The 12743-nt window shown below is 29.9% G+C and overlaps 2 protein-coding genes across 2 annotated transcripts; one reads left to right on the top strand and one right to left on the bottom strand.

Annotated features, from left to right (window-relative positions):
* Positions 1-2672: 2672 nt before the first annotated feature.
* On the top strand, positions 2673-3806 carry LOC112776659 (F-box/kelch-repeat protein At3g23880-like). The gene has a single exon (XM_025820891.1). The coding sequence runs from the start codon at positions 2673-2675 to the stop codon at positions 3804-3806; it is 1134 nt and encodes a 377-aa protein (XP_025676676.1).
* A 146-nt stretch (positions 3807-3952) lies between these two features.
* Positions 3953-9336, bottom strand: LOC112790385 (protein ACTIVITY OF BC1 COMPLEX KINASE 8, chloroplastic-like). The gene is made up of 10 exons (XM_025832764.3): positions 8872-9336; positions 7710-7904; positions 7420-7467; positions 7214-7342; positions 6855-6979; positions 6449-6559; positions 5918-6026; positions 5660-5778; positions 4852-5005; positions 3953-4258 (listed from the first exon to the last, which is right to left on the bottom strand). The coding sequence occupies exons 1-10, from the start codon at positions 8947-8949 to the stop codon at positions 4124-4126; spliced, it is 1203 nt and encodes a 400-aa protein (XP_025688549.2). The 5' UTR covers positions 8950-9336; the 3' UTR covers positions 3953-4123.
* Positions 9337-12743: the final 3407 nt, after the last annotated feature.

A 12743-nucleotide genomic window follows, 5' to 3' on the forward strand; every position in this document is an offset into this window, starting at 1 on the left:
TTGATTCCTCCACGGATGGCCCAACAATCCTTCTATTTAGTTTTTTAAATAAAATTATTATTGTTATTATGGGAACTTATTAGTAGTCTTTTTAAAAAAATAAAAGAGTAATATTATTATAATAAAAATAAAATATAATTATAATTTAAAAATTAAAATTAATAACATAATCAAATAATTTATAATTTATAAATAAATTTTTTAAAATTAGTTCAATAATATTAAAAATTAAATATGTAATAATTTAAAAAAGTATATTTAAAAATTTAAAAATAATAACTTAAGCAAATAATGATTTATAATTTATGATACATATTCAAGAGAATATTTTTAGTATTCTAGAGCTAAGTGGCAGAACGATAATCTTATCATGTTAAAGAATAATAATAAAAAAATTATGTGATGTCGGTTTTAGATTTCAAATAGACCATAAATTCATCTAAAAATCATAAATGCTAAAAATAGCGATACTTATAAAGTTTACTGGGTTAAGTAAGGACAACAAAAATTTATAAGTACATTTCAAGTTTAGTGAATGTCACAAAATTATCATTTAATTTTTAATTATTAGGTTTATGTTTTAGTTTATTTTGTTGTTAAGGTATTAGAAGATTTAATTTGGTTCTGATTTTTTTAATAGTATTTGCTGAAATTTTAAATTTAAATCAATCTAATATAATCTAATAAGATCAAATCTGATTTAATATAATGTACAACTTATTTATAAATGTTAAATAATAAATTTTTTTGTGAAGAACAATATTAATTAAAAGTAAAGAATTTTACTAAATTTATAATCTTTACTCTTTATTATATCATTTTGGCAAAATAAATCATAAAGTAATCAATCTAATAAATACATAATATTTTAGAGTATAAGATGGTTATAAGATGAGCGTTCAATGAGATGTAGACACGTGACTTCGTAGTTAGTTTCTTAAAGGCAGCACATCCCTCTCCTACTCCTCATCCACGGAGTTCGAGCTCCACTCATTCGTCCAATGGCCTAAAAAATTGAAGTCCCCTTCCAGATCGATTTCTATTTACAAAATAAATTTTTAATTTCTGCAAATAGAAAGTCCAACATATTACTAATTTCATGACTATGACTTCTTACAAAAATCGAAACTGCTCATGTAAAAAGTGAAGATCATCTACCTTGACAAAACCAGCTCCTAGTGTTGCCAGAAGGTCCTCCTTTTGCCACACCAAAAAAATTCTGATCGGAACAAACCAGTCGCCTACGCCATTAACAGTCGAAACCTTACTTTTTCTTCCATGAAAGCCGGCGTTCAGAGCTCTCTCTACCGTTTAAGTTTCATTCATGATATTTCTGATTTTCATTTTCTTTAAAATTTACTTCTTTCGTCAATTTTTTTTTCTGTCATCACTACTCTTTTGTAATTTAATTTCCACAAGTAGTTTTTTTATTGGGTTTTTTAAATAAATAATTTAATTATTTTAATGAACAAAATATGTAATTTATAGTGTATTTACTAATTTATATCGCATTAATTTATCTTGCATTAATTATCGAAATAAATAGTTATAAATGTATTTTGTTTACCGTGTAAACGAGGTATGTGTATTTATAAATATAAAAATATAATTTTTAAAACTAATAAAAAATATTAATAATTTAAATTAAACCAAGTTCGTAAAAACGAAATGTTTTAAATAATATGAAAATAAACAATTTTAAATAATAGAGAAGATGAACTGTTTCAAAATAATAGAGGAGATAGGCCATCTCACTGATTAATGGGCAACTGAGCGCATCACGTAATTTAAAATTACTCATTTAAAATCAGCACATTATTCTCTTAGAAATTAATAGATTTAAATTAGTATTAAAAAAGAATAAAAAACAATAATTAAAAGAAAAAATTTCATTTCCCTCTCTTCAGAGATACTAAAATAACATTCTCCTTCTCTCTATTTGTAAAATGTATGTTCTCCTCTTTTATAACTTTTAAAAAACCTATTCTTTAATTCATTTTAAATTTTTTTTTGTTAACTATTATTAACTTTATCTATTTTTCAAAAAAAATAAATTATTTTTTACAAAATACTCTTTAACAAAAATTTTATTTTTTTTTATTAAATTTTACTTACCAAAATATCCTTGAATAAATTAAAAATATAATTTAATTAATAAAAAATAATTTATTAAAAAATATTTTAGTAAACACAATTTAATGACAAAAAAACAAAATTTTTGTTAAAAGATATTTTTATAAAAAATAATTATTTTATCTTAAAAAATGAATAAAATTAACATTAATTAACACAAATAATTTAAAATAAATTTAAAAAAAAAAGTTTTTTAAAAATTATAAAAAAATATATTTATAAATAAAAAAAATGTTATTTTAATATTTTAAAAAAATTCCGTTCTTTTATTTTTGTACAAGTTTAACACTTTAACTAAATAATAATTACAAGGCTAAACACGGACCACACACATTTATAATTACCCTCTTGGTTAAAAGAGTTACCGTCCTTCAAACTTAGAATTCTGTGATCCAACTTGCCAGTCAACCCAACACGTGTCGTGTCATCACAGTCAAGCTCCCATAGCCATCCTAGGCACAGATCGCAATGGCCATCACAGAAGGCACCATATATATATATACACAGACGTAAACCCTAATTTTGTTATGACTACGATAATGAAAGACCTTGAATGCGGAGATAATCTTCCAGTAGATCTGCTTAGAGAAATCTTGGTGAGGTTTCCAGTGAGGCTTCTCTGGCAACTGAAGAGCGTATGCCGTTCATGGAACTCCTTAATTTCCAGCCCTGAATTCGCCATGCACCACCTTCAACGCTCAACGCTAACTCATCCGCCGCCCCCATTGCTGTGTTGGAAGCTACCGGTGGGACTGGCGGGCGACATCAAGCATTGCTCTTCACAATCTCTTATTCTTGATCGCCAGCATCAGCCCCAGCCCGTGTCACATCCGGGTGACGGAAAATTCATCAGGGGATCTTGCAATGGATTGCTCTGCCTGTCTGAAGGTTTTCCCTATAAAACTCTTACTCTTCTCAATCCCAGTACTCGTTCGGTATCCCCATCCGTTCCATTCGAGGGCTCCGACGAGTGCGGAAACGATTTTTTGTGTGGCTTTGGCTATGATATTCTGCATGACCAGTACAAGCTTGTTATGGGTTGTTGTGCCTCGTCTCGTCTAACTGATTCCAAGGTGAGATCTGGGGCTATAGTTTTCACTTTTGGTGCAAATCCTTCTTGGAAAACTGTTGATCATCCGGTGTTTCCGTACGATTTTCGTGGCGCAAGAAATGAAATATTTGTGAGCGGCACTCTCAATTGGCTTGTGTGTGATCCTACTAGTAGTACTATAGATCGTGAATTGGAGTGGTTCGTTCTTACCTTCGACTTGGAAACGGAGTTGTTTGGTCTGCCTATTACTAGAATGCAACGTGACTTCTGCGAGATGCCTCCCTTGCAAGTCCACAATAACTGTCTTTCTGTTTGTTATCGCACTCCGTATGAACCAATTATTTGCACTCTCTGGATAATGAAGGAGCATGGAGTTGAAACATCTTGGATTCAGTTGTTCGCAATCCCATCCGATGTTGGAATCTCGCTAGGTTCTTTGGTAGTACCTCTGTATATCTTAGAAGATCATAATCTTTTGGTACTAGATACTGGCCAAGTTTGTGTGTATAATTTACGTCAAAACCAACTAGTTTCTCGTGTGCGTCACGGATATAATTGGGTATATTTATATTGTTGCCAGGAGAGCTTGGTCTCACCATCTCATTATTGTGGTCTTAATTAAAACTATTCAAGTTTGATGATCAATAAAATTTTATTACTTTTGATAAGTATTTAGTTATAATGATCATATTAGACGTATACCAAAATTCATTATGCCATCACGTAATTAAATTTCTTATGTTATCGCTATCTACAGTAACTTATAGATTAACTTAAACTTTAGCTTGTCACATGTAATTTATTTATGAGAAAGGTTAGTTTAAACATTATTAAAATCTAATATGATGATAAATAATAGATGGGTCGGCGTGTATAATATTCCATATAAAATAAATACACCGATACTATATTACTATATATAACCTATAACCTATAAACTCAACCTTGGTTCAAAGCTTCTTTTGCAAAGGGTTTCCACTGTTCGGCACAAGAATAATTGATTCCAAGTCCCACACTAAGCCCCCTCAGTAATTGAACTGTTCTCAGTACACTAAACAGTTCTTCTGGAAAAGCCTACCAAAACAAATAGAAAATTTAGTTTAACACAAAAGTAGCAGCATCATATGTAATGTACAAATTCATCTCTATTATTGTTCAATAATTCAGTTCTTTGCTAGCATACTTTCTCAAATTCTCTAACTATGTCACTACAAACAGTTTTTCGTGGTTGTTTAGCCAGTAAGAACGAAAGCATTTCGCGCAAAATATACTGTTTACATAAATCTTAAGAAAGGTTAATGTATGCTTTTAGAAACAGAGACGAGTCTGAGTTAAATTTCACCAAATCTACCAAATGAATAAAAACACTCTCTTCTCTAAATAAGTACCATTTTGTTTTTGTTAAGAAGTAATTAAGCACCAACATAGCAAGATATGCATCTCAAATCACAAATGAGAGTGATAGAGTAAATGGAAGGTTTTTGCATTCTAGAATCAACTATACTATGAGTACACAAAAAATCAGTCACTAAATTGGTCACTTGTATAGAATATATGTTGAAATATAAAATATATATTAAAAATAAGTTAAATAACACATGTATTTATACATAAATACTGGCTGATTTTTGTATATATGTAATATTTTTGTTCTAGCATATATATACCTGGACGCCAATTTTTTTAATTAAAGAATCGTCCGAGAAAGGCTGCAACACCGACTCCCCTGGAGGCATTTTTGTGTCAAACATTTGTTGTGCCAGTTTAAACATGTCTTCTTGATGAATTTCACATGTGCTAGAGGTGTCTATGCCAAGCTCCCTACATTAATCAGAGTAAATTCATTTAGACATTCATATAGATTAAAAGAAAAGGTTGACTAAATTGTCCTCGAATTAAGGCCTTACTTAACATTAGATGATCATCAAATGGATGAGTAATGAAATACCCTTCTAAAAACCTTCTTACTTTCTATTTTTATTTTTAGCATTTTCTTTTTTCTTAGATTTTGCGAAAAAAAAAACAGTAAAAACAATAAAATACTGCTTTATGTTTTTATGTCCTGTTTTTTCTTTCCTTCTTCTTTATAAAATTTTGAATGCAGAAAACACTAGAAAATAAAAATAGAAAATAAAAACGCAAACCAAACGCATTCTAATTATCCTCCTAGTTTCTATACAAAAAATTCTCTGAATGCATTTAATTGAAAACATAAAAAACTCGTTAAGACTTTCATTGTTTAGAAAAAGTTGGCTGATTTAGGAGGATAAATCCTTTCTCTTAGATGAACAACACTAAATGTAAACGAAAATGTTGGGTAACGAAAAAATATTAGCCAAAAATTGGCAGAACTTATTATTTTTGGCTTTATTTAATACATCCTGTAACAAATAAATGCTAAATAAGGCAAGTTTGAGCGATTTGATTTGATTATTTTTTGACTTCCTAACATTACTGAAATGCAAAATTCAGTACCTAAAGCTCTCAATGACTCTTAAAGTATCACCATTGGCAATCGCAAGAACCAGATTAGCATAACCAATCCTTAATTTCTCAGGGAGATCCTTCACCTGCCCATAATCTAACAAGGCAACCTGACTAGAGGGGAAAAAAACAACATTAGGCATCAAGTTCTGAACTGATAAGAATGCTTTAACTCAAATCATTTCAATATTCGTCGAAAGAGAACGAAACAAACATTCAAGGAGGTTCAGAAAAGAAATTTTGGCTTGCCTCTGAGCCTTTACAAATCAAGATGTTTCCTGGATGAGGATCAGCATGGAAGAATCCACTTTTCAAAATCATTTGACCACATGCTTGGGTCAAGCTTTTAAGAATTTTCCTGCACTTTTATAAGAAAATTAATGGTGTATTGCACATAACATTACATGCATATGTAAATGCAATTTTCATATACGAAAATAAATTTTATTAGAAGTGAAAAAAAAGTATAAAAGAGGATAAAAAAAAAAATCCTTGAAACAGGATATAACAAATTAAATCCTTAGAGGAAAGACCATGCAACACTGCTAGAAAGAAGATATAAAAAATTAAACACACAATCCTCTAAAAATACCCAATACATATGTGCATATACGAAGAATCATCAACATTATGAAGTTAATCTATCAAGACTTCACTATACCCAAATGTTATCTGATTCTCAATTTTTTGCATTGTCGTGTATAGTTATCGATCAAGATTCAAGAAAAATGGCTGACAAAATGAAAGGACTACATTTTGTATGGTAGTAAACAGGCTTACTTCTTAGCTGCTGTTGCTATCTTTCCATTGGGGTTTATACCTCTTTTTGCTATTTCATCACCAAGTTTCATTATTGAAACACCATCCATATATTCCATAACTAGGACTTTCCTGTACATGCAGGGTGTCGAACGATTAGTAAAATACATATGAAGTATGAACTCCCATCTAAATTGAAAGTTGTTCATAAAACATATAATATGCATATTTAGCTTGCCAAAAAGTTCATGTAATAGAAAATTAGCCGCAAACAAATCAGTCATTCTTGCATCATTAGATGGCATTTAACATGTGATTTTGAACAGAATTCATGACTATAGTAAGTTTAGAATTTTTATGTCCATTGTTGATATTATCATCCAAATCTTCTAAAAATGCTGCACCGCTGCTATGTGACTTAACATACCTAGTAACCATATCTCGAATTACTCGAGGTACCAAAATAGGGGACCTTTTATTGTTTTCATATAAGAACTTCCTAATCCTTTGCATGGAATCTGCCTCCCTTCTGAAGTCAAATTCATATCCAATCTAGAATGTCAAAATGATAGATAGAACATTATCAAGTAGAAGAATTTCAGAACAAGTGCAGTAGAGCCATGAAAGGGCATTAATAATGGTGTTAAAACACACTTCACTAATAGGACTTCTCTGATCATCAAGCCAAGAAAAAACGAGTCGATATAAAAATAAAGTGGCTGCTAATTAAAGAAGTGCCACCAGAATTAACTATAGAAGAAATTCAAATCAGAAAAGGAAGTTCACCTGTGTTTCCATTTCTTTTGTTATTGAATATAGATCAAATTTGATATCTGTCTTTTGCATGTATAAAGCAAATGCTTGCAAGTTATGGATATCTGTCATCATGATATCCTGAACTCCAGGATGTTGAACCTAGTATATACAAAAGAAATCCGAATCGAAAAGTTTACATGTGCTGTGAATCCGTAAGGTTTATGAGGTTCATTTACCTTGACTACTACATCATCTTTATCACCTCTGAGTCTTGCTCTATGAACCTGATGCGAGGATAAGATATTTGCCAGTTACATGAATATGATTTCCAAGAACTGCTGTTGTAAACAATACTCTTCCAAAGTAAAAAAAAAAAGACTTTGATGTGTGTTTTTTAACATGTCATTGATTTGTTCCGAGTAAACAGTAACTTTTGGACTATTTTAATGTAAAAATTAGCACACATGAACCAAAATGCTTGATCAATTTTTTTCTAGCCATGATATAACAACAAAAGGGTGCATACCTGAGCAATTGAAGCAGAACCAAGGGGTTCCAAATCAAATCTTTCGAAGACATCATCAATGTCTTGCCCCAGCTCATTCTCCAGCACTATCTTCAGAGTCTGATATGGAGTTGCAGGAGACTGATCGCATAATGTAACGAGCCTTTTCACCCACGCAGCTGGAGCCAAGTCCGGCTTCCCTATAATTTGGGCTACCTATTTCACAATTTAAATCATGCCAAGGACAAAGGGTTAACCAACAAATCAAAAGGAACACAATATCACAAGCAAAATGCAATGACTGCGAAAATCCTCCAAAAAATTCAAAGCTAGTCTATAATTTTCTGGTAAGCTAAAGGTTAGGCAGAGAAGCCTAACTTTATAATTCAAACCTCTGACATTGCATGTAAAGTTTGGCTCAAGATTCAACAAACTTTAGCTAAGCTAACTCTCATTGGTAGCTATTCTATGTAATCTATAATGTTCTAAGAACAAAGATAAACAAAGCAATCTCCTTTTTGGGAAAAAGGACAATAGAAATTTGAGACCTAAAGTTACTGTTCATTTCTTCCATTCAAACCTGTTATTCTCATAAACAAAACCATTTTAGAAACCAATGTGTTTGGTTTGTGTTTTCATTTTCTGTTTTTATTTAGAAATTTATGTTTTCAAGATTTGTGAAGGAAAAGAAAAATGCATTGATTGCGAAAATCCTCCAAAAATTTCAAAGCTAGTCTATATTTTTCTGGTAAGCCAAAGGTTAGGCAGAGAAGCCTAACTCTATAAGACCTGAAATGGTAAACAATAAGGCCCCTCCCTAAAAGAGTTTCCCAAATTTCAAACCTCTGACATTGCATGTAGACTTCGTCCCGAGATTCAACACACTTCTGCTAAACTAACTCCTATTGTGTAGGTATTTTATGTAATGTATAATGTTCTAAGAACAAAGATAAACAAGGTAATCTCCTCTTTGTGAAAAAGGACAACAGAAATTTGAGATCGAAAGTTATTATTGTTCACTTCTTCCATTCAAACATGTTATTCTAATAAACAAAACCATTCGAGAAACTAATATTCCATACTCACTTTAGGGTAGTAAAAACAATAATAAAGAAAAGATCATTGAAGAAAGCATATATAGAAATTTGATATAAAATTCCATCTGAGACATTTTAACAAATACCTTGAGGAAGAAACCTCCAAGGTGAGTGCACATATCATATATCTTATCAGCAGCAACTTGGTGCTGCTTTTCCCACATTGCTTCTTGCTTTTTCACATCTTTCTCAAAACTCACTCTCACCTGAAACACCTGTTTAATAGCAACAAAACCACAACACACAATTCAGTTCACATTTTTCAAGTAGAATCCAAAACATGCAGAAGGTCCCATTTGGTAACTGTCTCAAGATAGAAATAGAAATACAACTTTTCTATTTTATTTCTGCCTTTCGACCTCAATGTCATTGACATTTTTCTGCCCTGAAATACTTATCAAACACGGCCTAACATGTCGATAATTTTTTTAAAAAGAAAGAGTTCAACACAACAATGTCAAACATAATTCAACCAAACAAAAAAAAAAACAAGCTATATCCAACAAATACAAACACCCTATCTCAACAAACACAAACCAAATAAAATAACAAAAATACTGTATATAAATAAAGAATTTAACGTTAATGCATTGACAGTACATCTAATCACATAACGTCACATCATCAAAAATAACTATTATTTTTATTGAATAGTTGTCCAAACGAACAGATATGATTGTAAGACTGCTTAAATTTTATACTATTAGTGTATCAAAATTAAATTCATAAATAAATGCATTATTTTCAATATGTAGTTCATACAGATGGCTGATTTTGTAGCTGACTTTTAGCATATACACAGCATAGAAATGAACACCACAAGCCATAAAAGATATTTAGAAAAGAAAGAGAGAGACCTTATATCCTGCATAGATATCAATGGCGCGAGTCCAGAAATGGAAAGAACGTTGCAAAGGACGGAATTGAAAGGAGAGAGTGTCTCTGAGATTGTTGACGAGGTCTAGCTGAGGAAGCAAGAATGACATGTTTGTGTGAAAGTGAGAGAGAGGTGAAGTGTTTGCATTTCACGTTCGAAAAGAGTGGCGCAGAAAGAAGAGGAGCATAGGAGCCATGAAAGTAGTTAGTCCTTGTTAACTGCATTTTGTACGTACATATTGTTGCAACTTTATTCGAGACGGGTTACTAATTTTTAAATATTTCTCTGAAGAATTCACCAATTCATTAATTAGTTAGGTTGTAACAGAGGTTCAAGCTCAAGTGCTCAAGTCCAAAGAATATATTAGTACTCTTAAGAATGAGCTACTAAATTAATTATTTATATAAAATATAAAAAAAACTTTAAATATTTTAAAAATATATATTCTAATAATTTTAACATTGATTTTAATTTTAAAGAATATATAATATATATTAATTAAAATTATCAGTTAAAATTATTAGAATATCAATATTTTAAAAATATTTACAAAATTTTAAAATATATATTAAGATATAAAATAAAAAAATAAAAAAATATATATTATATACAAAAATACATAGTGACTCATAAGTGACTAATTTATTGTGTACATAGTATTTTTATAAAAAAAATATATGACTAATTTTTATTTAAAAAAAAGAGTTTTTTTAATATCTTTTTAATATATTAGTTACATAAAAATTTTAAAAATATTCATTATAATTTGCTTCATATATATCTTTATAAATATATTTTAACTAAATTGTTTGTTTATTTATTTACTAAAAACATGGCAAAATTGATAGATATCAAGATATATAATTATTCATTCCATGGCTCAAAACATAACTAAACCCAAAAGTGAGCAAAGTCTAATCCTATCCCACCTTATGGAAGTCGAGCTTGACTATGCGAACCTTGGCCATACATGCTTGGATCAATAAATTAACTCCTACAAATTCTTCTGTTTTATTTAGAAGAGATATTTCAATAATCTCTCTAATAAAAAGGAAGGGAACCGTTATTTACTATCAAATGTAGAACTATTCTAAAAGATGATTATTAACTCTATATCTACATTTATAAATACTTTGACCCTTCTTTCGAATCTAATCTAAGCATCGAAATTTCTTGTTAGTACTACCCTCACCTCCTCGCAAAAAATTTGAACGACGCGGCGTTTCGATACTGACAAACGTCGAGTACTATTCTAAAAGGAGTCTGAGAGACCCAAAGCGACCTGTTTAAGGTAACCCTCACAATAATAATTCTGAAAAATGTGGTGGGTGATTAACATTGTTTTTTGTGTTTACTTTGTATTTGAATTAATACTATTTAATTCTCCTTTTCTTTTATCCCTAAAAGTATTTGTCACTAATATTTCTTATAAATAGGCAATGCTCATTTTTTTTTGAAAAATTATAAAACAAATAGTAATAATGGGCATAAAAAAGTTTTTTTTTTGTTACCCACGGTATCTCCCAACTCGACAGGTCAATGACTAATCCGTCGCAGATATAAGCTCCATTTAAGGGTCCACCGCTAACCAATGAATTGCTGCATGCACAAGGCAGGACATAAAAAAGTTGTTTGATTGTAGAAAACACAAGACAGAGATATGGACGTAAACTTTTTAATTGTAGAAACAAAATTCTTATAAAAAGTTAAGTTCATTCAACAGATAAAAATTGTCTCATATTTATAAAGAGTATTCGGCTTTTAATTTTACACAATGTAAAATTTAATACACAGATTTTTTTTCAGAAATAAAATAAAAAATAAATTTTTTTATTACTTGATTTTTTAACTTTTTTTTTTCAAATACTTTTTTTGGGATTTAGGGTGAGTTTGCTGCACTCCTCGATGAACACTATGTTTTTTACAAAGTTCGCCTAACTCGACAAACTCGACTTCAATTTTTTTCAAAATCCTGCAAACTCAAATTTTTAAGTCATTATCATCGTCTTCAAGAGTATATAGAAATGCACAAAAATACACAGACAACCATGACTTCTTCAACCTTGCTGGCGACAATAGCAACCATTATCATCGTCTCCAGACATACACAGGGAATAAGCCATATTTAACAAGGATTTTTTTTTCATTATAAATTAAAAAAAATTCATTATTTCTCCAATAAAAATATGACTCATTCTTGTGTACTCTTATATACTGTGGAGATGATGATAATAGTTGTCATTGTCTGTTGTGAAATTTAAGAATTTGAGTTAACCATTTATTATGGAATTTAAAGTAAAGTTCGACGTGGTCAAGAGAACTCTATAATTAGGCGAACTCTATAAAAAATTATAGCTTTTATAGAATTCGCCCCTAAAAAAATTTGTATTTAAAAAATTAAAGTTAAAAAATCAAGTTTTGGAAAATAATAAAATTTTTTATTTTATTTCAGTGAAAATCCTTAATACACTCCTCTCACGCTTGTAGTGTGAGAATGATCTAATAACGATTTTTAATTTTTTTTTCTTTAATATCGTATGGACCTAATTTATCTCAAAAATTAACTTAAGAAATAAAGGTTATCTCACATTTATAAAGACTATTAAATTTTTAAATTTAGACAATATAAAACTTAATATTATAGATGTAATATTTTTTATTAGAATATAAATATAAATTAAAAATATATGAACTAATATATGTATATATACATGAATATATGGGTATGTAATGTTTTTGTATGGCTAAAGAAGAAAGAGTTCTTTTGTTTTTTTAATTGCTTTTGGTTTGGTTAAAATTATTAAATATTTTGATAATAAACAAGAATATTGAAAAGTGTTATATATTTCTGCCTTGAGTTTACAAAGAAAAACTATCACTTGCACTGAAAAATTATCATTATATTTTGTAAAATGTACACCAAACCTAGCAACAAATACGATATATGTTATCATGTTACCAAGGATATGTCATATGTGGTATACAAAATTGTCATTTATAATACTCTATGAAATACGGACACTTCGTCGTGTCCATATCGGACACTGACACTTACCGACACGCGTGTCTACTGTATCCAAC

The sequence above is a fragment of the Arachis hypogaea genome, chromosome 3 (genome assembly GCF_003086295.3).
Source record: "Arachis hypogaea cultivar Tifrunner chromosome 3, arahy.Tifrunner.gnm2.J5K5, whole genome shotgun sequence".
Taxonomy (NCBI): domain Eukaryota; kingdom Viridiplantae; phylum Streptophyta; class Magnoliopsida; order Fabales; family Fabaceae; genus Arachis; species Arachis hypogaea.